This window comes from Salminus brasiliensis, chromosome 24 (assembly GCF_030463535.1).
Source record: "Salminus brasiliensis chromosome 24, fSalBra1.hap2, whole genome shotgun sequence".
NCBI classification, from domain to species: domain Eukaryota; kingdom Metazoa; phylum Chordata; class Actinopteri; order Characiformes; family Bryconidae; genus Salminus; species Salminus brasiliensis.
In genome coordinates, this window is record NC_132901.1 from 14,456,265 (window position 1) to 14,482,097 (window position 25,833).

The 25,833-nt window shown below is 40.6% G+C and overlaps 1 protein-coding gene across 1 annotated transcript in view; it reads right to left on the minus strand.

The window, feature by feature from the left end:
- Nucleotides 1–14,748, minus strand: part of sh3d19 (SH3 domain containing 19) — a 32,460-nt gene extending 17,712 nt beyond the window's left edge. Inside the window, exons 1-5 of the mRNA XM_072670172.1 lie at nt 14,664–14,748; nt 4,008–4,047; nt 2,952–2,992; nt 2,730–2,775; nt 708–846 (exon numbers count right to left, since the gene is read on the minus strand). Of these exons, the coding sequence (XP_072526273.1) occupies nt 708–846; nt 2,730–2,775; nt 2,952–2,992; nt 4,008–4,047; nt 14,664–14,742 (345 nt within the window). The 5' untranslated portion in view covers nt 14,743–14,748. The remainder of the gene's footprint in view (nt 1–707; nt 847–2,729; nt 2,776–2,951; nt 2,993–4,007; nt 4,048–14,663) is intronic.
- Nucleotides 14,749–25,833: the final 11,085 nt, after the last annotated feature.

Sequence of the window (25,833 nt, forward strand, 5' to 3'; positions counted from 1 at the left end):
ATTAGTACACAAACATGAGAAGATCATACACAACAATGAATGCTGCTGTGGTTGATCAGCAACACTTTCATTGGGACATGGAAGATGACAAGATCCTTCACATCTTGTTAAGTTACACATAACTTTCCCTTCACCTACACACTAACCATCCACTACATCCCAAACTCTTCACAGTGGTCATCAGGTACGCACCATCCTTATCCACTGTTTCACTGAACTAAGCCCACAACACCTCCAGAAGGCTCAACAGCCTTTTCCTTTAGTAAGCTCCATTAATTTCATGTTCAAGTGGAACTGTTAGCGTTAAGTTTAAAGTACCGCCACAAAATGTAAAGTGTATAGATCAATGAAATTAATCTCAATTAATATCAGCTTAATTTATCATAAACATTTAATCATCTGCATAAAAATAATATGATATCATCATGCATCTCTAGCTTAAACCCTGTGTTATGGGAAGTTTGAGCATTTACATTTACGGCATTTAGCAGACGCTCTTATCCAGAGCGACTTACAAGGTTACTCGTATTACAGAGGTGGGACAGCGTAGTTTTAGGAGTCTAAGGACTCTTATTGGTGTAGCGCAGCATAGTCACCCAGACCGGGAATCGAACCCCAGTCTCCCACATGGTGTGGTAGCTCAGTGGCAGGTAGTGGTGTTATCTGTTGCGCCACACCAACCAGCGGAGCAGTCACTATCACTCTACCTGTTGTTCAGAGATGTGAATCCCTCCATCCCAGACAGGCTGAGAGGAAGGGGGGTGCACAGGAAATCCCCCAGATGCCCCTGGGAACCAGTTGGTGGCCGGCAGTGGCTCTACAGACAGGATGGTTATCTCTGGACGCCTGAAAAACAGAAAAAGAGAAAAACAGAGACGCTTCTTCTCAGTGGTGAACATCACAGATGAAAACACATTTCATTGTTTTGGAAGAGAAGTGAGTTTTGCTACGTGCCCTGCCCTGCACATTTCCTGCTCCTCCAGTGATTTCCTGCTCTTACACACTACCTTCACCTCAGTGATCAGTTGGTTTGGAGCAGGGTTTACACTAAAATGTGCACATCAGAGGGTCGTCCGGGACCAAGATTGGGAACCACTGCCAAAGGGTATATGTGAACGATTACACACTATTTACTTATTTTTTTCCATAGTTTTACACGTAGCTAGTAACCATCTAAAGACCAAAGAACTGGTGGTGGGTTTCCGCAGGTGCAGACACCCCCCTCCATCAGTGAACATCCCTGGAGATCGAGAATGTGGACTCTTATAAATACCTGGGTGTTCATCTGAACAATCAAACTGGACTGGTCAGTCAACACTGCTACACTTTACAAGAAAGGCCAGAGCAGACTCTACCCACTGAGGAGACTGAGATCCTTTGGGGTGCAGGGAGCACTCCTGAGGACTTTCTTCGACACAGTGGTGGCATCTGCCATCTTTTATGGAGTCAATTATCTGTACGTAATCTGTAAATAATATTGTTATTGCTTTTTTTTACTATTATTTATATTGTGTATATAGTGGTAATTAATCTATGTTTTGCATCTGAGTGTCTTTCCCTTTTCCCTTTTTTTTAATCCATTTTCTGCTGTGACACTGAGAATTTTCCCACTGTGGGACTAATAAAGGATTATCTTATCTTAGTATCTGAGAACTAACCTATCTAACTAATATACTTTTATAATAATACAGCTCCGGAGGCTGCCCTACATTATCAGTTTCTCAGTTTTTTCTATTCATAGGCAATGTGTTTAGGGAAATTATTATTTGTATTGTATTTCATGAACCATGGACAACATTTCCCCAAAATGTATTATACAGAATCACTGCTCAAAAACAACTGCTCAAATAATGCAAAGAAATGATTATAATAATTATAATGCAGAGATGTTATTAATCAGATTTAAACAACACAGTAGTGAAATTTTGAAACATCCAAAAATCACTATGGTGAAATAACCTTGACTGCCAATCACAGCTTTCATGTCTCCACTAGTCTTTCACATTGCTGTTGGGTGTCTTTATGCCCTTCATAGTCTGCAAATTCAGCTAACTCAGCTTTGTTTGAAGAAATGCCTGGAAAAAATGGCTGCCATATACATAGAGATGCACAATTAAGAAAAATAAATTAAGTGTTCTCTTAATTTTTTCCAGAGCTGTATATTTATATGTTTTACTGTAGCTGTGGGAAACACCCTTGGGCCCTTTAGGGCTTCAGAGAAGTCTAACTGATTTGTAGGAGCTAAAAAACACACCTTGGTCATTTTCAGGCTTATACAGCTAGGCGGATTCTCTCATTGGTTAGTCCTTCAGGAACTGGACTGAAGGTCATGGATGCCAGATTAATCACCAACATAATTAGGAATCACACAATCACGCACTGATTCACAGCTGATAGTGAGTAAAACCATCTAGTCCTCTAGTCCATCTGGAAGTTATTCAAAGCTGACCTCGGTGCACGTAAAAAAACACATAGAATTGCATTTATAAGCTTTAAAAAGGCCTGTTTAATCTAGAACAGTCAAAAGGTGTTCAGTGCAGGGGTTCAAGGCACTAGCTTAGCTCCAACAAGCGATTACTAATCCTATAGGGGCGCTAGCAGAAATGATTATTATTGACCATGTATTTTTTATTCATTTAATTAATTTAAGCCTTAATTTCCACAAATGACTGCTGGTCAAATCTGCCCTGTAAGAGAAGAAAGCTATGTCTCCTGTAGTTGTTCTTTACCTTCTCTCTGCCCCTCTGTCTCCCTGAGAGTTTGACCTCACTGAAGCTGCAAAAAACAATATCCAACATTATTTCAGTTACGAAACTGTGCATCCCAATTTAACACAGAAATCTAGATGAAATATGTCCAGTAAATGTAGAGGAAACATTATAATGCAGCTTACATAGAAATAACAACAACAACAACAACAACAATAATAATAAACTCATAATTAAACTAACTTTTTTTAAAAGCAGCTCTTATTGAAGACAGTGGCCCCGGGCTGAAGAAGAAAAAGAGAAAAAAGAGTGTAAGAACAGTATAAAAACTACAGAACTATAGAAGTGTAAGGAGCTACTACACATACGAAACAAACTGCAGATCTGTCTCTCATAATCCCAGACTCATTTGCCAACGCAATGCTGTATTATATAGCATGAAATTACTAAATACTTCAAATAATAAAATAAAACACAGACCCCAAACACAGGACCATTCTGTAGTATAATCCTTTACCATATGTAAAGCAGTATCTTAAAGCAGTATCTTCACATAGTCCCATCATTTTCCAGAAGAAGAGATACAAGCTAAAAACCCAGCAATGTGCATAACTGCAGCACGGACTGTACAAGCAGAAAACACCAGAAATATAGAACTGAAATCTCTCCTGATCCAGACAGACTGCTGAATCTGAGGCTTCACTATTAGCCCTGAGCGCTACACTATACAACAGCATAGCTGAAGTGCTCTGTCATAGAGAGAGAGAGAGTGAGGGGAGAGAGAGAGTGAGTGAGAGAGAGTGAGAGCGAGAGAGAGAGGGGGGGGGGACATGAGACAGAGGGAGACAAAATAGGATGGGAGAGCAAAGTGGAAGAGAGAGAGCGAGAGAGAGAGAGAGAGAGCGAGAGAGAGAGAGAGAGAGAGAGAGAGAGAGAGGAGATAGAGTAGACATGAGGGAGAGGGTGAAAACAATATGGAGGGAGAGCAAAGTGAGAGAGAGAGAGAGGGGGAGAGAGAGAGAGAGAAAGAGAGAGAGGGAGACAGAGAAAGAGAGAGAGAGCGAAAGAGAGAGAGAGAGTGAGAGAGAGAGAGAGAGGGGAGATAGAGTAGACATGAGGGAGATCCTGGATCAGCATAAAAACACACAAAGTCCATCTAAGCTAAAATTCAGACGAGCTCAGAATATGCTACCAACTGGGACTGAGATACTTGCTGTCAGAAACTAAAAAATATATTTTTACCAACAACGCTAACATAGCTAATGAGGAACAGATCAGCTAACACTGCAAGGGTCTTACCTGGAATAAAAGTGGTCCGGTTTATTTCTTTCTGGTCGATCTGTGAAGAAAACAAAAGACTGTCACCCATCTAAGGAGAGCCAACCATTCCTTCGTTTGTTCTATTTAGTCAAAGTCGATTCCTTGCAGTGTAATACTTTCTGTCACGTAACCAGTAGCACCACATTGCAAGAGCATTGAATGCTTCCATAACCTGTGAATCCTGATAGTGTTTTTTCATTCCATAGAGTGTGTGGCATTCAGAGGAGAACACCAAGCCCACAGAACTGAAACTTACAGCTAACTCACTGCAGGCCTACCAGGCAGGACCCTTTTTTTAACATTTCTTACATCTCCCACCTAGGATTAGGATTTCTTTCCTTTTATCATTGGATTGATCATTGATTTCCTTGGATTTTGATTGTCTGTCCAGGAGAAAACTGTCATTTTCACTTTTTCACTAAGGCTGGGCAATTCAATCAAAAATGATCATCAGCAGAGAGCACACCCAGGGATGGGCTACAGGCACTTCCTCCCCACATTACTCCTAGTGTGATGCTGCTCAGCACAGGTGCCTTTTAGCTGTTGTATTGGATCTGGGAAGCTGTGCTTTCCTCAGAGCGCACAGGCTACCTAGCTGTTTGAAAAGAGGTGGTGGCTGTCTTCACATGTGTTGGAGGAGATGTGTGCTAGACTTCACTCTCCAAGTGTTAAGGGCATTACTAGTGATGGGGGGGGGGTTATATATATATATATATATATATATATATATATATATATATATATATATATATATAGTAGAAATATATAGTGTTTATATGTAGCTGTTGTAGATTCAAGTGGGGTAAATCTACTATATATATATATATATATATATATATATATATAGGAACCCTCACAAGGGAGGACCAATTCCCCTAAGGTCAAAACTACTCTTAACTTATGAATAGAAAGTCACTGTCTTATCACATAAGTCTGCTCAGGGGTAATAATAATAATAATAATAATAATAATTTTAGAATCCATAAAAGCTTAAACATAGTCATTAATGAATGTGTGCAACTATTCTGAGGCAGGTAGCAGTTGCAGGAGGGTGGGCAGCTGGTGGAGGGTAGGCAGCTGGTGAAGGGGGGGGCAGCTGTTATAAGACAATTCTCTTGTAACAACCAAAGATCTAAAATTAGATTTTGTTCTTTGAAGAAAGAAAGATGCATTTCACATTGTTTTATTATCATGAATGACTATAAAATGGCTATTTTCTGGACTATTATCCTCGATAGCTAGTTAGCCAGTAAATGTTCCATTTGAATGATACATGCCTGTACTTTGGATGTTTTTTGGCCATATCATATCTAAAAAAAACACACACAAAACACTACCAACAAAGCGCCCTGGAGGACAGAGGCCTGAAGCGAACCACTGCTACGAAACTTATCCTTAACCAGGTTTTTCCTGTAAATGTTCAACCCATTTCAACAAGCACATTTCCAACGTCATTGACACACCATGCTTCATTAATACTGCTGGCCTTGAGCAGTTCACTCAGTTTACAATGTCCGACAGGCAGCCTACACTGTGAGCTTTACTCCTGATAAACCTGTTTTTAACTACACACTCTGGTGCTGTGTGTTTCTCCTCTACATCTTCCTTACAGACTCTTGGACTCGTCTATCTATCTGCCACTATTAATATCACCATTATTAACTATCTGTTGGATCTAGTTTGGTAATTTTTATCAATAATGTTTAAATAGTTCTGATCAGAGAAGGACGGGTCGGGTCCCCCTTGTGAGTATTGGTTCCTCCTAAGGTTTCTTCCTCCAGCTCTGAGGGAGTTTCCTTGCCACTGTCGCCATTGGCTGCTCACTGGGGGTCTTTAATCCTTCATGTCTTACGTTATTTCTTTTTTTTTTGTTTTTGTCTTTTACTAATTACTGATTATGTAAAGCTGCTTTGTGATGACAACAGTTGTAAAAAGCGCTACACAAATAAATTTGACTTGACTTGAGTTACAGTGCCAGTCATGTACAGACATACCTGAACTGAAAGCATGCTGAGATCTAAATGTCTGGGACAAAATTCTTTAAATGTTGAAGCTGATGTTTAAGTATTTATCTCAAACAACTTCGATAAATAGACTAATTACAACATTTGAAGGGTAAAAACTATTTATTTGTATTGTCCTGTTAATGAATAGCTTTTATTTAGAAATTTAGTAATATCTGCAAATTGGACAATGTTTAATCATTTACTGGGTGTAATGTATTAAAATAAGGCCGCATATGAATTATTGTATGTGCTGTCCTTGTGTATTTTAGACGGGATCACCATCTAAATAGCCCAACATGTTCCAACATGGTAGAAGGCCAAAATATCAGAAATGTCTGTAAATATTTGAAAAATTCTGCAATATTTGAAATAGATTGAAAATATGAAACACAGTAAAAATAAATGTAAAAATACTGTATTAAAATAAATTTATAAAATTATACATAGTGTTTTTAAAGATTATAGAATGTTATGTCCCAGAAAGTCAAGAGTGTAATAGAGAAAGTGTTTATTTCCCTTTTTTCCCTATTTTTAGAAATTAAATATCATACCACATTAATTAAGTATCATACCAACATAAATGTATATTTTAGATGACTTAGTTCTGGCAATAATTTACATAATTTCCTTTTTTAAATGTTTATTAACATGTAAATGACACAGATTTAAATCAAGTACATTCAATGCTTCACTTCAGACAATTTCACAGACAGACACCTTTTCCCACAGTGTCACTGTCCCACATGTCACCATGCAGGAAAAGCCAATGCAAATATCATGATAACATTCATCAAGACAAGCATTCACACAGCACACTCTCACTCACTGCATTTGGCTATCTGTTGCATGTAAATTTGTGACCTAGTCTAAGAGAGCAAACAGCAGTGTGTGTTAAAAAAAAAAAAAAGCAGGCCGGCCTCTTTCACAGTGTAAACTTACACTAACACACACACCAGTACAGCACAAGTTAGAGGCTAATAGCTGCATGCTAATGGAGGCTTTGTGCTGCTGTCATTAATACACGGGTCTCACACACACATACACACTTACACACCTGCCAAGGCTGCATTCTTTCTACCCTCTGTGGGTGTGTGTGTGTGTGTATGTATGTGTGTAAAGCACTCAAAGCCAGATATACAAGTCAAGGTATAAATGACCTAAAACATTCAGCATACATTAAGACACATGGTTATTAAACACACGGTCGTTAATGCTAAATGATGGCAACAAACATTTAGTAAAAAAAAAAAAAAAAAGCAGTAATAAAGAAACTCATAATTATATCTGAGTATTTCTCAGTTTTTGAATATCTAAGCATAAACAGAATGGACACAATGTCACATTAATGAAAAAAAACAATCAACAGCAGACGCTCCTACCTTCTGTAAGGCTTTAAATAGTGACTCCAGACAACAAGCCAATGGGATATTTCACTAAAACACACTGTAGCCACTCCAGCGTTTGTGTGTGTGTGTGTGTGTGTGTGTGTAAAGCAGGAAGTGCAGGTGTATCAGAAGAGGACGGCCTAGTTTAAACTTGGCTAGTCTGGTCAGCTGGAATGTGATCAATCAGGAAGTGCAAGTGCATAGTGACTAAACAAGTCCAGATTTAGTGCATTGAAAGTATAATATTATATACAGCACTGAGCCAATGTTACCAGCCAGGTTACCATTGCGTATCTGGGCAGTTTATTAAGTGATTACTTTAATAATTATTACAATAAGCATAAACACAATCAGCTTAACCATTTCCAGCATCTGGAAGAAGACCCGCATTTCCAGTTCCCATCCAATACCTAGTTTCCCTAATCAGTCCTTCACTACAGTAACTGAGGGGAGCTCATCTTTACAGTGCCTGAAGCTAAACCTATGTTTCTAATGCTAAGTTCTACCCAACATATCAATACTGTTTTCACTAACCTTAAAAAAAAAAAGTCCAGCCACTTGCTTTGCTCACTTTTACAAAGATTTTACTGACAATCTATAAGCAATAGCAAAGAACAGGCAGCTCCCCATGTTGGTGTGTCATCTTTGACGTCAGGTTTATTCTTTTCAGTTCAAACACATTAACCGCACCCACATATTTCCATGCATATTTTGGTGGCACCAGTGTTTTAACAACTATAAATAGTTGAACACTCGAACCTGAGGAACAAGAGTGGTCATTTTAACCCATATCATGAAAAACCAAGACAAGTTATACAAATAATATATATTATATAAAAGTTATACATAAACAAATATATATATATAATATATATATATATATATATATATATATATATATATATATATATATATATATATTATGACCTGTATATATAAGCTCTGTAAAGATAGAGACCTATGGAAGGGAGCTCCACCCCTTCAGTCTACAGAGATTTAGCTCCACCCCTTCAGTTTACAGACATTGAGCTCCACCCATTCAGTCTACAGAAACTTAGCTCCACCCTTTTAGTCTACAGATATTTATCTTCACCAATTCAGTCTACAGAGATTTAGCTCCACCCCTTCAGTCTACAGAGATTTAGCTCCACCCATTCAGTCTAGAGCAGTTTGTCTGTGTGTGTGTGTGTGTGTGTGTGTGTGTGTGTGTGTGTGTGTGTGTGTCTAGAGCAGTGTTTGAGTTCAGTGTTTGAGTTTTAGGGCTTGAATGTTAACTGCTTTTCTGAATGTGGTGCAATAAAAGGGATAAAAACAGGTTGGAAACTTGAATTATGCATGTTTTGGTTCATAAATCTATTCAAATGTTCTACATTAACTATGGAAAAAACAGGAAAAGAGATTGTGTTAACACATGAACTGGTTTAACTGTTAACACATTAACTGGGTTGTTTTAAGTTGTACACAATTAAAACTGAATTTGTGTAAATTACATTAAACCTGTAAATCTACAATCCAACAGGTTACTGTGGCCTAGAGTTATCTGTTAGTCACGACAGGGTTAATAAATGCAGTTTCAGTTTAGTTTCTCGTTAGAACAGATTTAATTGGAGGTAGATGTTGTGTGTGTGAGAGAGTGTGTGTGTGTGTGTTTGCTGAGTAGGTGACTGCAACAGCTGATTAAGCAGCAGTGATGGTGCAGCTTTAACACATGCAGCAACAAATGTCTCCTCAACCAGAACACACACACACATATATATATACATTACACACTAAAACACACACACACCACACTCATTACGCTCTCACGACACATTCACTATCCACTCATCCTGCAGTCATTACACATTCACTACACACTTACTGGCTACTTGCTGGATAGATTTGTATGCTGTCTGAAATGTATATATTTTGATTCACTAATGTGCTCAGATAATATAATTACCCAGACATTTTAAGTCAACTGTATTACCCTTTAACTCATTTATTTCCAACAGCTTCATACATTCAGTTTGATGAGCCAACAATACTACACAGGACAGCAAACACCCTCAACATAAACAATAAGAAAACTCATATACAGTTGCAGGGGAAGTTATTCCTCCCCACTGCAAAATAGGCTTATTAGCAAAACGTACAAACTTTCAGCTGTTTACAATAAACCAATCAATCCAAACTAATAGAAACTAGAAGTGGTGTCTCCACATTCAACACAAAGCATCACTTTTAATGTTATTCAACCCCTTCATGACAAGCGTCTTTAGTAACATCACAGAGCCATTGTCATTCTTCACTGTGGGCTTTGTATCACAGGGGGTTTGTATTTTTCCTCCTCCAGACATCCCTCTGATCAATAGGCCTGAAAAGGTCCAGATTTGTTTATTCGCTCCAAATCTGAACCTATTTCGGGCCTATGGATCAGCGGTATGTCTGAAGGATGAAAAATCTCACCCTTAGGGAATTGGAGGCCACTGTCCATGAGGAATGGGCTAAGATTCCTCAGGAGCGCTGGCAGAAGCTGGTGTCTGGCTATGCAGGTCCTAGCCGCAAAAGGGGGCTCTACTAAGTCCTAAAGATGCTTCTCATGAAGGGGTTGAATAGTTCTGAGACTGCAGTCATCATTATAAGTGGCATTTTGTGTTAAATATGTAGGAACACTTGTTTAATTTGCTAATAAACCTGATAAACCTTTTTTTTGGTGACATGACATGACATCACCCCTTGGCCTGTTTTACATAACCCTGCCTATGGGGTAAGACAGTAGGAACTGGAAACAACGTTAGCATCTTCATTAGTAGCACAGTTCAGCAGGCTCCTGTTATGATATTATCAATCCTCGTGTCCCACTCTCACCTAAACTGAGTGGCTAATGGAGGTAGTTGAGTAATACCCTATGTTCTACCTGCAAGCATGTAGCATGTGAAAAAATCAGACGTTCAGTCATCATCCTGCAGGCCAAGCCTAGTCTCAGTCTGTTTGTGTGTGTGTGTGTGTGTGTTTGTGGTTGTGAAAGCTGCTGACTGAGTGTGTGTACTGTGTGTACTGTGGTTAAATCCTGCCCATGCAGGCCTTCATTCTGACTCAGTCTCCTGGCTCACACTGCTGTTTCACTGCTGCTCTGGGTTCAGTCTCTAGCTTCTCTCTGTGTCAGTGAAGGGCTCACTGTCGCAGGTCCTGGATCAGCGAGGAAGCATCTGCCCTCGACTTTAGCACACGTTCTTTATGATTAGGCACGTTTCACTCCACCCCAAACATACTGTCCACAACCTGCTGTAACTAAATCTACAGGTACACGAGTGAAAACAAGAACTCATGAAGGGCTTTCTTTACTAGACAGTTACTGTGGAATGACAGGAGTAAAAGAGGTCAAATCCAAACTATCTTTTATTGTAGATATGTCAGTAGCCCAATTTTATTTATTTGATCAGGGGTGCAACTACCCATTTATTTGTGTGTGTGTGTGTGTGTGTGTGTGTGTGTGTGCGCGAGACCCATCCATATAATGCAGTTTGCACTCCCAGTAAACGGCCACCCAGCCCGACCTGCTGGAAGATTGTCCGCTGAGGTCCCCTCTACCTGCGTCAGACCAGCTGCCACCTACCAGTCCGACCATCAGGCCCCCCCACCCACCACCACCCATGCCAGACCAGCGGCACACCCTCCTACCACTGCTACCTGTTTAATTACCGTGTTAAAACCTAAATGGACTCGTAACTATCTGCCACTATTAATATCACCATTATTAACATTGTTAACACCTTAATTATCTGTTGTATCTAGTTTGGTAATTTTTATCAATAATGTTTAAATAGTTCTGATTAGAGGGTCGGTCCCCCTTGTGAGTCTTGGTTCCTCCCACGGTTTCTTCCTCCAACTCTGAGGGAGTTTTTCCTTGCCATTGTTGCCGTGGGCTTGCTCACTGGGGGTCTTTGTCTCTGTCTTTTACTAATTACTGATTATGTAAAGCTGCTTTGTGACGACAACAGTTGTAAAAAGCGCAATACAAATAAATTTGACTTCACTCGACTTCATATTCTCTGTGACAGGACTGTATTCTAGCCATGACAAATTTTAGCATATGGATGGCAGGCTAGCAGGCTGCCTCAGTACTATTCTGAAAAAGCTTAAAATGGAGGCCTTTACAGAGAGAATCACTTAAAACTGCAGAACGAATAAGAAACATGGCACTGGTCTAGGGCTGGGCAATAAAACTATATCTAACTATATATTTATATTTAAGGCTACTTCTAATTGAAAGCATAAACCACTGTTTGCCTGCTAGCTGACTTCTCTAAGCCTAGATAGCCGGCTACTAGTCCAAACACCAGTAACAGGGAACAGAACAGGTCTCGCTTTGCCTTTCTGCGTCTCCCAACACCAGTCTCTCGACTTCGCTCTCTCAGACACAGGTTTTTAATCATCAGCACTTGTGTCGGTAGCTCAACTTTTAACTTTTAAGTTTTATGGGTTTAAAATAATGCGGGATGAGATTGTATGGAAGCCACATAAACGTAGAACCATCTTCACTACTTGTGTAGCTTATGCTGATTGGCTGTGTGTGTGTGTTACTCTAGCACGCTTAATTATCAAGAGATATGATAACCTGTTTATGAGCCAGGTCGGGTACAAGCTTGGGGTGTGTTCATAAAACTGAACTTGGCATACTTGCGATTTCCTGGTGGGCACCATTTTCATGTGGGACACTAAGCAACAGTACAGTAACAGTAAACAACCCCTGTGCTCTCTTGAGCATTTCTGTTGGTCGAATCATCATGAAATGTTCATACAGTGTGAAGACTTTTTAAAAATAAGTGACCAAAATGGGGGACTCCAAAGTGGTGCAGCCATCATAGTGTTGGTCCTGTTATCGGGGGATCACTCAAGTTTGATTCCTGGCAATCCATCAGTGTCTGGGAGTCCCAGATTGAATAATTGGCCTTGCTCTCTCTGGGTGAGTGGGATGGATTTTCCTCTCCCCAGTCAGCCAGTGTGATGCTGGCCGGCACATCTGTTAGCTGTGGCAATAGAGCTGATGGTAAGTGTTCTCCTTGTTCTCCTAGTTTGAAAAGATGTGGTGGCAATATCATCTGATACAGGAAGAACTAGCTAGTGCGAAAGAACAAAACTATAAACTTTTGTATATAATCAGCCTGTTTGAGACTTATAACCCTAATTTATACCTGACTGTATATCTGTCTATTCAGCCTACGGCAGTTTAACCCCACCCATTCAGGAATTATCATTTTTCCTAACAGTGATGAATACAGAGGATCAGCTCTAGGATCAGTTCTCCAACTCTCTAATGAATTCCCCCTAAATTACTGTATTTATACAGATTTGTAACCACTGTAATTATTTCCAGCTCAACGTGAGCTTGATATTGAATCGTCTCAGCTGCTGTAGAATAAAACGTGACAATGGGCATGGCAAATGAGGAAAAAGGCTTATCACTCAACCTCCCGCCAGGAGCTCCTTCAAAAGCACCTTAAGATGTTTCAGCACTTTCGTAGCACCCCAACACTTTTAAGGATGCGAATTTACATGCCAGCTAAGCTGAAGTCAACATGCAGCTTCACATGTGAAATTAGGTTGCTCTGGAAGTTGCTGACATGCAATCATGTCAGCATGTCAGTCTCTTGTCAGGCCTGCATGACACTATGTTATATATTATTATTATTATTATATATTCATATTTCAGAATTTCATGAAAGTTATTGTGCCATCAAAACTCAGCCTCCTACACTCGGCCTATCTATACTCTCAGAAGTGTGTTTTGTGGACTGGTTAGAGAAAGAGAAGCTCATGTAGCCCAGTATAACCCTGTCTGTTACAATGAGCTAATTGAGCACTCCTAGCCTAACTACAATGTCCTGTTAGACTTTTTGAATCCCCCCAGTTTCCTTACTTACAATCAAATGTAATCCATCAGTCATTATAACACTTATTTAGTTTTACACCAAACCTATGAGGCTAATATGGCTATCAAGTAATTAAACCACCAATTAGCATGTCCCTAACTGCATGCCACAGCACATGTGCCTCAAACTTGTCTCCACATGTCCAAAAGTATCCAGACAGGCAGACTAGGTGGAATTAGATTTTGGTAAAACTCCTGCTGTAACTGAGTGGAGTTTTCCCACAGGAGCAGCTGTGCTTGGAGTCTTTGTTGGTGAAAAATGATATGGGACAGTTGCCGGTATTAAGCACACAGGTGTCTCACTTTGGACCAGCTGGCACATTAACACACCCTGTATGTGTGGGTGATTGGGAGTGGAGTGTGTGGGGGGGTCTGCTTTTTCCACACACCCTGCTGACTCAGCCAAACGCAGCACCAACGCTGAAAACAGGGAGCGGAATTCCCCCCCCCCTTCAAAACCCAAACTCCACTCAGACATCACCTGTGTGTGTCCTTACCCTGCTGCTGATGAGTAGAATGATGGTACACTGTGTAATCTATCTATCTATCTATCTATCTATCTGTCTGTCTGTCTGTTTAGCTATCTTTCTATCTGTGTATCTATTTATATATTTGTCTATCTATCTATCTATCTATCTATCTATCTATCTATTTATCTATCTATCTGTCTGTGTCTGTCTGTCTATCTATCTATCTATCTATCTATCTATCTATCTATCCATTTATCTATCTATCTATTTATCTATCTATCTATTTATCTATCTGTCTGTCTATCTATCTATCTATCTATCTGTCTGTTTATCTATCTATCTATCTATTTATCTATCTATCTATTTATTTATCTGTCTGTCTATCTATCTATCTATTTATCTATCTATCCATTTATCTATCTATCTATCTATCTGTCTGTGTCTGTCTGTCTATCTATCTATCTATCTATCTATCTATCTATCTATCTATTTATGTATCTATCCATTTATCTATCTATCTATCTATCTATCTATCTATTTATGTATCTATCCATTTATCTATCTATCTATCTATCTATCTATCTATCTATCTATCTATTTATGTATCTATCCATTTATCTATCTATCTATCTATCTATCTATCTATCTATCTATCTATCTATCTATCTATTTATCTATCTTTCTCCACGCTCAGCTGAAGTTATCCAGCCAGACCACTAACAGACAGATCAGAGCTCAGAGCAGGAGTAAGAGCACAGTGCTGCTCAGTGCAGAAGGGATACCTCGCCCCCGAATGCCCCCCTGCACTGTTGTGACTTAGTTAGAGAAGCAAAAGCAGTACTTGATAACAGTGGTGTTACCTGTTGCGCTTCGGCTCCTTAAAAGAACTCTCCCACCCGGCAGCCCTTCAGTGTCTTCCTCTCTTTTCCCTTCAGCCATCAGACCCTCCAATTTGAACAGCAGGAACTCTGGAGAGCTTCAGTAAAAGTGTGGAAGGTCTGAGTGTGCCTCTTAGCTTATCACGTTAAAGAACCTGAGCAACTGTCTAAACAACTGTTGTCTCACTTTCTCTCATGGTTACTGCTGAGGGGGGATCTACCCGGCTCTGCTGTCCCGTCCAGCCCAGAGTGAGGGCGATGAATGAGTGAGAGCAGCAGTGAGGAGCCCTTTATGACAGGGTCCAAAAGGGGGCGCTGTGGAGCAGCAGTGAGGAGCCCTTTATGACAGGGTCCAAAAGAGGGCGCTGTGGAGCAGCAGTGAGGAGCCCTTTATGATAGGGTCCAAAAGGGGGCGCTGTGGAGCAGCAGTGAGGAGTCCTTTATGACAGGGTCCAAAAGAGGGCGCTGTGGAGCAGCAGTGAGGAGCCCTTTATGACAGGGTCCAAAAGAGGGCGCTGTGGAGCAGCAGTGAGGAGCCCTTTATGACAGGGTCCAAAAGGGGGCGCTGTGGAGCAGCAGTGAGATGCTTTTAGGTATAAGACCTAATGAATAAATAAATAAATAAGTGAATTAACTAATGAATTAAAAATATCTACCTGCTCTGTATGAGATGAATAAATAGAACTATATATATATATGTTAAAAATAAAACTTTACATTAGTACATTAGAGCCATAAGATTTTTTTCAAGCTTAATGCTTGAGAAAATAAATATTCAAGCTTACTGACTAGCATGACCAGCATGACCAAGGTGGTCGGTGACGCCAACCAGTGTGACCAAGCTTGCGGACCATGGTAGTCGAGCAGATCAACCAGCATAACTATGGCATGACAGCCAGTATGACCAGTTTGCCGACTAGCTTAGGTCAGATTGGTCATGCTGGGCGCCTTTCTGGACTTCACTATTAAACTTATATAAAAACATATGTTATGTTGATCAAAAGCAAAGCTAGTTAATCAGTTTAACTAGAGTTAGAGCAATTCTAAGGGCCTGTAACTGACAGGGGCTCTAAAATGCCATAAGAGTATCTGGGCAGAGTATGTGGGCCCAGAGCATAAAGTATTCTTTTGCGTTGTTGACCAGCTTTTCAACCCCCTTGATCATCAAACCATCCGAAACCAGCTACCATAAACAGTGTGATGTTTTCACTCTGTGTGTTTTGGAACCACCCTGATAATGTCAGAACACCCCATGTAGAAGTAGATGTTATAGAAAGGCCTCTTCTGTATAATTTAACTATACTGTGTTTCTACAGTTTTTGTAAAATATCTATTAAAATATCTTTAACAAATAAATCTGTTCATGAATCTATTCATCAATCCATTTAGTAGGTTTCAGCTTTACTGTAACAGTGAGGAAGAATATCATCCTGTGTTGTTGAGGAGGTCAGTAAGTGAATTAGACTGAGGGGAAAAAGGGCAGACCTCTGCTGTCAGAGCCAGTGACAGAGTGAACAGTTGAGGTGCTTATGTGGCAGAGTAGCACCCTTCCTCCACAGGATGGCGCTATTGATCAATAAAATGTTGTTGAAAATACCCTAGAGATCAAACAGCTAAAGATCAAATCAAATCAAAGAGTGCGAGTGTTAGGAGCTATATCATATTTTACTTAAATTATTATTTTATTTTATTAATTAATAGGCGCTCTACGAGCACATGTAAAACAAGATCAGAAGAACATTATCAAACCAAAAAAATAGGCTTTTGAAATGTATTTGATTAATTTGAAGACATTAAGGCTAAATACAGTAAAACAAGCTGACCCTAAAGCGAAACTGGCTGTTTCTGTTACTGTCCCTTTAAGACTGATATCTGTATGTAAATAAGATCTATTCTGATTGGCTAAAGCAACTTCATCAGTCTGGCCTGAAACCTCAGCATAATGGGTTGAGCTGAATAGGCAGATACATGTAAATACGTTGATTTTTGTGCAGCTTAGTGTCCATAAATAGACTATTTGGACTGGTGAACTCTATTGACTGGTAAACTCTATGGACTGGTGGACTGTGTGGACTGGTGGACTGTGTGGACTGGTGGACTTTGTGGACTGGAGGACTGTGTGGACTACCTGGACTACATGGACTACATGGACTACATGGACTGGTGGACTGTGTGGGCTATATGGACTACATGGACTGGTGGACTGTGTGGGCTATATGGACTACATGGACTAGTGGACTGTGTGGGCTATATGGACTACATGGACTAGTGGACTGTGTGGGCTATATGGACTACATGGACTGGTGGACTGTGTGGGCTATATGGACTACATGGACTGGTGGTACTGTGTGGGCTATATGGACTACATGGACTAGTGGACTGTGTGGGCTATATGGACTACATGGACTGGTGGACTGTGTGGGCTATATGGACTACATGGACTAGTGGACTGTGTGGGCTATATGGACTACATGGACTGGTGGACTGTGTGGGCTATATGGACTACATGGACTGGTGGACTGTGTGGGCTATATGGACTACATGGACTAGTGGACTGTGTGGGCTATATGGACTACATGGACTGGTGGACTGTATGGACTGTATGGACTGGTAAACTATATGGACTAGGGGACTGTATGGGCTATATGGACTGGTAAACTGTATGGACTAGGGGACTGTATGGGCCATATGGACTGGTGAACTGCATGGACTGGTGGATTGGTGTACTGGTGGACTGGTGAACTGTATAGACAAGTGTATTGGTGGGCTTTGTGGACCGTGTGAACTGGTGGACTGTATAGACAGGTGGACTTGTGTACTGTGTGGACTGGTGAACTGTATAGACAAGTGTATTGGTGGGCTGTGTGGACTGTGTGAACTGTATAGACAGGTGGACTGGTGTACTGTGTGGACTGGTGGACTGTATGGGCCATATGGACAGGTGAACTGTACAGACTGGTGGATTGGTGGACAGTGTGGACTGGTGGACTGTATGGGCTATATGGACAGGTGAACTGTACAGACTGGTGGATTGGTGGACAGTGTGGACTGGTGGACTGTATGGGCTATATGGACAGGTGAACTGTACAGACTGGTGGATTGGTGGACAGTGTGGACTGGTGGACTGTATGGGCTATATGGACAGGTGAACTGTACAGACTGGTGGATTGGTGGACAGTGTGGACTGGTGGACTGTATGGGCTATATGGACAGGTGAACTGTACAGACTGGTGGATTGGTGGACAGTGTGGACTGGTGGACTGTATGGGCTATATGGACAGGTGAACTGTACAGACTGGTGGATTGGTGGACAGTGTGGACTGGTGGACTGTATGGGCCATATGGACAGGTGAACTGTACAGACTGGTGGACTGTGTGGACTGTGTGGACTGGTGGACTGTATGGGCCATATGGACAGGTGAACTGTACAGACTGGTGGACTGTGTGGACTGTGTGGACTGGTGGACTGTATGGGCTATATGGACAGGTGAACTGTACAGACTGGTGGATTGGTGAACAGTGTGGACTGGTGGACTGTATGGGCCATATGGACAGGTGAACTGTACAGACTGGTGGATTGGTGGACAGTGTGGACTGGTGGACTGTATGGGCCATATGGACAGGTGAACTGTACAGACTGGTGGATTGGTGGACAGTGTGGACTGGTGGACTGTATGGGCTATATGGACAGGTGAACTGTACAGACTGGTGGATTGGTGAACAGTGTGGACTGGTGGACTGTATGGGCCATATGGACAGGTGAACTGTACAGACTGGTGGATTGGTGGACAGTGTGGACTGGTGGACTGTATGGGCTATATGGACAGGTGAACTGTACAGACTGGTGGATTGGTGGACAGTGTGGATTGGTGGACTGTATGGGCTATATGGACAGGTGAACTGTATAGACTGGTGGATTGGTGGACAGTGTGGACTGGTGGACTATAAAGACAAGTGTATTGGTGGGTTGTGTGGACAGTGTGGACTGGTGGACTGTATGGGCTATATGGACAGGTGAACTGTACAGACTGGTGGACTGTGTGGACAGTGTGGACTGGTGGACTGTATGGGCCATATGGACAGGTGAACTGTACAGACTGGTGGATTGGTGGACAGTGTGGACTGGTGGACTGTATGGGCTATATGGACAGGTGAACTGTACAGACTGGTGGATTGGTGGACAGTGTGGACTGGTGGACTGTATGGGCTATATGGACAGGTGAACTGTACAGACTGGTGGATTGGTGAACAGTGTGGACTGGTGGACTGTATGGGCCATATGGACAGGTGAACTGTACAGACTGGTGGATTGGTGGACAGTGTGGACTGGTGGACTGTATGGGCCATATGGACAGGTGAACTGTACAGACTGGTGGATTGGTGGACAGTGTGGACTGGTGGACTGTATGGGCTATATGGACAGGTGAACTGTACAGACTGGTGGATTGGTGAACAGTGTGGACTGGTGGACTGTATGGGCCATATGGACAGGTGAACTGTACAGACTGGTGGATTGGTGGACAGTGTGGACTGGTGGACTGTATGGGCTATATGGACAGGTGAACTGTACAGACTGGTGGATTGGTGAACAGTGTGGACTGGTGGACTGTATGGGCCATATGGACAGGTGAACTGTACAGACTGGTGGATTGGTGGACAGTGTGGACTGGTGGACTGTATGGGCTATATGGACAGGTGAACTGTACAGACTGGTGGATTGGTGGACAGTGTGGACTGGTGGACTGTATGGGCTATATGGACAGGTGAACTGTACAGACTGGTGGATTGGTGGACAGTGTGGACTGGTGGACTGTATGGGCTATATGGACAGGTGAACTGTACAGACTGGTGGATTGGTGGACAGTGTGGACTGGTGGAGTCAGACAGAGTTCAGGTTTGGTATATCGGGCTCTTCCTTTTCGGTTTGAAGGCGTGGTTTATTGGAGGCGTAATGGCGAGGGGCGGGGCTTGAGGAGCTGCCAGTCGTCGCTCAGGCGACAGAACGAGTCCCTCGCTGCGTGTTGAAATGGAAATTAGCGCAGCGACCTAAGGCAGTTTCACGGGCCTAAAGGAGAGGAAAGTGCGTTGAAGAGTAGTTTAGAGGGAATGGAGAGTTCTGGCTGTTCATTCAGAAAACGAGACACACCTTTACCTGCAGCACCTGGCGGAGTCTTACCTGTAAAGGTGAGTTTTACCTTTTAGCCTGACTGAGCTGCTACCGCTGCTGCCGCAGCTGCTGCAGGTGGTGTTGTTTTTGTCGTTCGTCCATTTGTAAAGCTGTACATGTATCTCAGCATGGATGTTGGCGGGGTTACTCAGTAAAACCGGGTAAATTAAGAGAAATAGTTTGATTTTTTCACTAAAGATTTTATACAGTACCTCTCTATACCTTTTAAAGTCCTTCAAAGTTGTCAGTAAATAACTCTAAGCTAAGATTTAGCCCACAGAGGAGACGTGTGTGTGTTTATACTGGGTTGCAGTCACAGCTGGACACTTTAAGGTGGGTCATCTTGTTGTGGTCCAGAAAGGACATTTCACAAGAAAATGTCTCAATATTACCCAGAGAAAGTAAAGCCACGTGGGAGGTGAGAGGTTCTTAGTTTATTTTATATATATATATATATATATATATATATATATATATATATATATAAAAGATTAATACCAAGACTAATTTAATCTAAGATCTAATAAGAGACAGTAAAGGCTAACCAGTTAAATAGCAGTAAACACCTGTGAATGCAGCTGTAAAAGCTGTGGTAATATTTTTAAAGGGACACTCCGCAGGTGTGCCGCAGTATCTGTACAGCGAGAGTTTCCGGTTTAAAGCCTAGGCCCTCCTTCTGATGACGCATGTGCCCCTCCAGTATGTAGGTGGGAGGAACTACACACTGGAGATGTTTATGTTTTGGTAATTATATCATATTGTTCTACCCTATATTCTTATCTTCATATATTTCCTTGCTTGTCATGTATGTTTATCTGGTCTTTGTCTGATTATACAGTTTTATTTGCTAGTGGAAATCAAGGTGTGTGTGTGTGTGTGTGTGTGTGTGTGTGTGGGGGGGGGGGGGGGGGTCAATAGTGGCAAGTCTGAAACAGTATGTTTTATTTGGGGGACTGTCAGGGACCTCACAATATCCTGCAGGTCCCCCTCCATCATGAACAGGCTTTAAAGGAATTTAGAGCTTTTACCGTCCTTCAACTCTTCAGAGGTCTCGTCCCGTCCCGTTCACCGCCAGACAGACACACCAAACTCCTCTGAACAACCATGTTTACATCCTAACCATTTGATTATGTCAAAACATCAGAAGTAGTGGCAGAATTGCCCTGTACGATTATGCTGACACAGAAGCTTAGCCCTCAAAACCACGAAAGCAGCTGGTCCAGAGAAAAGGACCTGAGACCTGCAGGTCTGTATCTGTGTCAGGTTACTACAATCTGATCACATTCAGAAAGAGAGCCATCTATATTTAACACCTGTGCCATCTTTTATTTAAAATCCCGCAGGGTTGGGTTAGCACAGCCGGGTTGCATTATTGAACGCGAAGGTGTGCTGTGTGAGCTAACCACGAACACACACATACAACTTGCCCTCGCCCAGTCTTGGCCTTCCAGTCCCTGTTTGTGGAGAAGCTGGAAGTGTAGAGCAGCTTAGTTACTTGTTGCACTGGTTTTCAGATGGTTTTCAAATGATCATTCTCATTTCCTTTCTCAAATGTACGCATGTTTGTATGTATGAAAGTTTGTTGAATATCGAGTACTTTGTCAGTGGCACAAAAAAAGTAAAAACAGCATTTTCCTGGATATTAAAGTACAATTATAATTTATTTGCTGAAGTTAACATATAGGAAGAAATGAACATAACATAAAATGTGCCATAACATTTCATATTTTTGAAAAACAAACATTAAATTCAAATAAATAACTATATAAAAAATAGAAATATAAAAATATATATATTTAAGCATGTTTACTTATTGTAACATATGATTGTATACTCACAAACAAACTTTATATATATTCACTGTCATGCAAAAACCTTGTCTCTCCAAAAATAACCCTTCAGGAATTGTGGCATTACTAAATTTTAAAAAGGTACTGTACTTTCTGTAATGTATTACAGTATTACAATTTAAATATAACAATATATACCATACCGCCCCCTAGACTTCCTGTAGCGTATTACAATCTGTCATTGTGAGTGTGTGGATCATCCACTATATGTCTATAAGTGTTTTTGGACACCCCTTCTAGTGATTCCAGTCAGCTGCTGGCGTGTCGCCCATTGCTGACAGAGATGTACAGTTGCACACACACACGCGCACACACACACGCAGCTTGTCTAATCTCTGTAGATAGGTATTGGCAATAGAATAAGACTCTGAACATACAAACAGATAAATATGAATCTGCTAATGACAGATGTGGGCTAGAGGGCGGTATAGAGCCCCCCAGTATTAAGCCGTGCATTACTGGAACTGTGTTCTCTGGAATGATGGTGCTCCATCCATACTTTTGGGATGAGTTGGGGATTTGAGGATGAGGTGGGGTTCTGATCATTAATGCTCACGTCGTTGAATGCAAACAAACCCTCACAGCAATGCTTCAAAATCTAATAGAAAGACAATGGAAACAGTTACTCCAACAAAAGCAGGTTAAACTCTGTTTAATAGCCTTGATTTTGGAAGAAACAATGAATGAGTGGGTGTCCCAATACTTTTGTCTATATAGTGAATAAACATTATAAGGCATTATAGAGCAATTTTGTTTGTGAACAAATTGTGAGCTGATTTTATTTTTTATTGTGAACCTTGTTAATGGCCAGTTTAACTAATTGTTATAGTCCTACGGTTATATTATAAATTTGTGGAATTTTAGCATACGATTGCAATGAAATAGTAAGCATAGCAGTTGTCTTCTGACAAAACAAATATGTAACTACAAATGTTAAGTTATAAAGTAATGAAGTGATAATAGGAATGTCTTATACATGGCAGTCCACTTGAGGGTTAAATGTTGTGTTACAGGTACATCTGTTGTTGGTCTTTGTGATGGTGTTTGCTCTGAACTGAATGTGTTGCATCCTCTAAAGCTTTATCTTTGTCCTTAGAGATAGTAGCGGCTGGCCTTCCATCAGTGAGGACAAAGATAAAGCTTTCTTTATTGTGTTCATTTTGATTATTTTTTTTTGTTGTTTAATTTATTTATGAAATTAATTTGTAGAGGATTTCTGCAATACAGGTCCATTGTCTGCTTATAATAAATCAAAGTTGGACTGAACTTTATTGTAATTTATTTTATTAAACAGACCATATCATGGGAAACCAACTTCGGATAGTGTACAGTCCAGTCCCCAGTCTACACAGTTCGTATATGAAAAATAAGCTGCAGTTTTGAATTCACTATTTTTGTTATATGACCGAAGACAACACATTACATTGGCACTGGATGATATGACCTCAAATCAACATCATGATTAACTGAACATTTTACCTCGATTCCGATTAATGAACAGTTATTTTAATAAATGGTGGAAATAGCATTTTTCTTTGTTGCTCAGGTTGCTGAGATTGGTTTAATTCTAAGGGATGTTGGAAAATGGTTTTATAGAAATGAATTATGAGTTAGTATATAAACAACCTGCAACAAAAAAAAATGTAGGTTGGTACTCCTAAGAGGTTTTGCAGTGCCTTCGTCTGTAACTGTTTAAAACTTTTTACATTTATAAATAAATGAATTGTGTTGTTGTGTTTTAGACTATTTAATTACGTTAAAAACAGGCAGGTTGTGTTTCTTTTTACCAGACAGATGGACGTCTCTGTTATTATGTCATAGACATTTTATGAAGTCCTGAGATGCTTCGGCTGATGGCATGTCTATGACAAATACCAGAGGTGTAGTGCATCGTGGAACAGCCAGCTTGTCTTCTTTCATGGTGAAACACAGTGCTTTATCTCACACTCTGCCTACAAGTGAGCTCCGTGCCTTTCTGATCTGATATCTGCTCTATAAACGGACTAATATGGAAATGTAGAGTCTGATACTGATTTGAAGAAGTGAAAATATTCTGATAATAGATCGATAGATATTATTATATTGTTGATATAATTTTAAATATTTAAGAAATGGACTGGACTGGACTATATACATTTTCAATGGTCAACTGTGTTCCTTATTGTAGTTTCAGATGTGCTCTAAAGGCTGGCACAGTGCTACTAAAATATCTTTCAATTCTTTTCACATTAAAAGCACTTGTTCAGTATCTAATTATGTAATACATTAAATACATATCATATAAATATAGTTTTTGTTGAGTGTTTGTTTGGGGGGTTAATCTGTGGCAGCAAAATTATATTTCAGTTAACCTCTAGTCAGCATTGATTGGTGCATTGAGCCAGAATATTGACCAATATTACCTGCAGAACTGTAAGTCTTTTAAATGTCTGCACAGATTGGTCCGAGGAGCCTTAATATTAGCTAGTTGGTTTGGCAGAACAATGTATTGTTTGACCCCAGATATGCCCTGCTTTCTCCGAGTGTAAACACTGTCTGATTTTAATTCAGCGGTTTTGTTGGCAGAACAATATCCAGATCGGACAGTAATCTGCACTGATTATTGAATGGCACCTTAAGGCCAAGCTAGCAAGTGCTGCAAGTGCGGCAGAGGAACTTTGCCTAGCTTCACCACTTGCTGTTAGTACAGAACATGTTAGTATGTTAATATGTGGTGTAGTAACCTTCCAAACCCACACTATTAAGATTAGCATATATTATATACCTTAGTATTAATTAGTATTAGTATAATAGTATTAATGTGTAGTACTCAGTTGGGACACTGAAACTCAGTCTATCTGTCTCTCTCTCTTTCTCTGTCTGTCTGTTGTTTTGTCCTCTCTCTCTTTCTCTCTCTCAGAGCCCCTGTGGGACGTCCCCTCAGGTTAATGCCGGGTGTGTTTGGGTGGAGGTTCAGATTGCTGAGAGATTACACACACTATCTGCTCTGAGACTTACTTCACACACGCACTCGCCGCTCTGTCTGCACTGTATGGAAATGATGTAGTGCTGTAAGTGTGTGTGTGTGTTGGTGGTCTCTAACAGCACTGTGTTAAAGAGATGAATACTGCTGCTGTGATGCGCATTCACCATAAACATGAGCTCTTATTTCTCTCTCTCGCTGTCTCTCGTGTTTCTAACACTAGGTCACCTTTCTTCTTTTTCTGGAATGAGTGTACACACACACACACACACACACACACACACACCCTTTATCTTTATACCTCTGTAAACACACCGCCCAGCTGAGCATTGTAGAGCAGGTCTACACTATGCGCACACACACACACACACTCACATGCAGGAAGCTGTAAACCCTTCCCTATTCCTTATCCAATTTCCTTTTTTCTTCCCATTTCCCTCCTGTATTAGACCAACATGCTTTATTCCTTCTTCAATCTTTCCATATTCCTCCTCTTTTATTCCTCTTTTGCTCCTCTATTATATCTCTGCTCCTCACGGATTCTTCCTTAATCCTCTAGTGGGGCCTGGTACAGCCTTAGTCACCAGCTTTCCAAAGGCGCCATGGTCTTAATTCAGCCACACACTGATGAAGGGGGGTGATTCTTTTCCTCCTCTATACTTCCTCTGGGGCTGGCCCGAATATTATATTTGCTGAAGTTATATATATATACTGATTGATAGCGAATATTCAATGCCTTTTTTTGTATTATTATTATTATTTTTGGTTACAAACACATTAAAAAGATAAAAACAGGTTACAAGTACAAAAAATAAAATAAACTGCAGGGAATAGAAGGTAGTGACAAAATGTAAACAAAAAAAGAAAAGCATGACCTTATGTAGAAACGAAGTACATTAACTTTCATTATTTAACCTTTAAAAAAATTGCAAAACATTCTGTAAGGAACAAACTTTTTAATATTAAATTAGTATTACATTTTTATTGATTACAGAGAAGATAAGATAAGAAAAGATAAGATAATCCTTTATTAGTCCCACAGTGGGGAAATTCTCCCAAACAAACGAAAAAAATAGCAACTGTTAAAAAAAGTAACATTGGAACAGGAGTAGCACCTATTGTAGCAGCGGAGGAGACTTTAAAAGTCCTTGAACACTTCAAATAAAAATAATT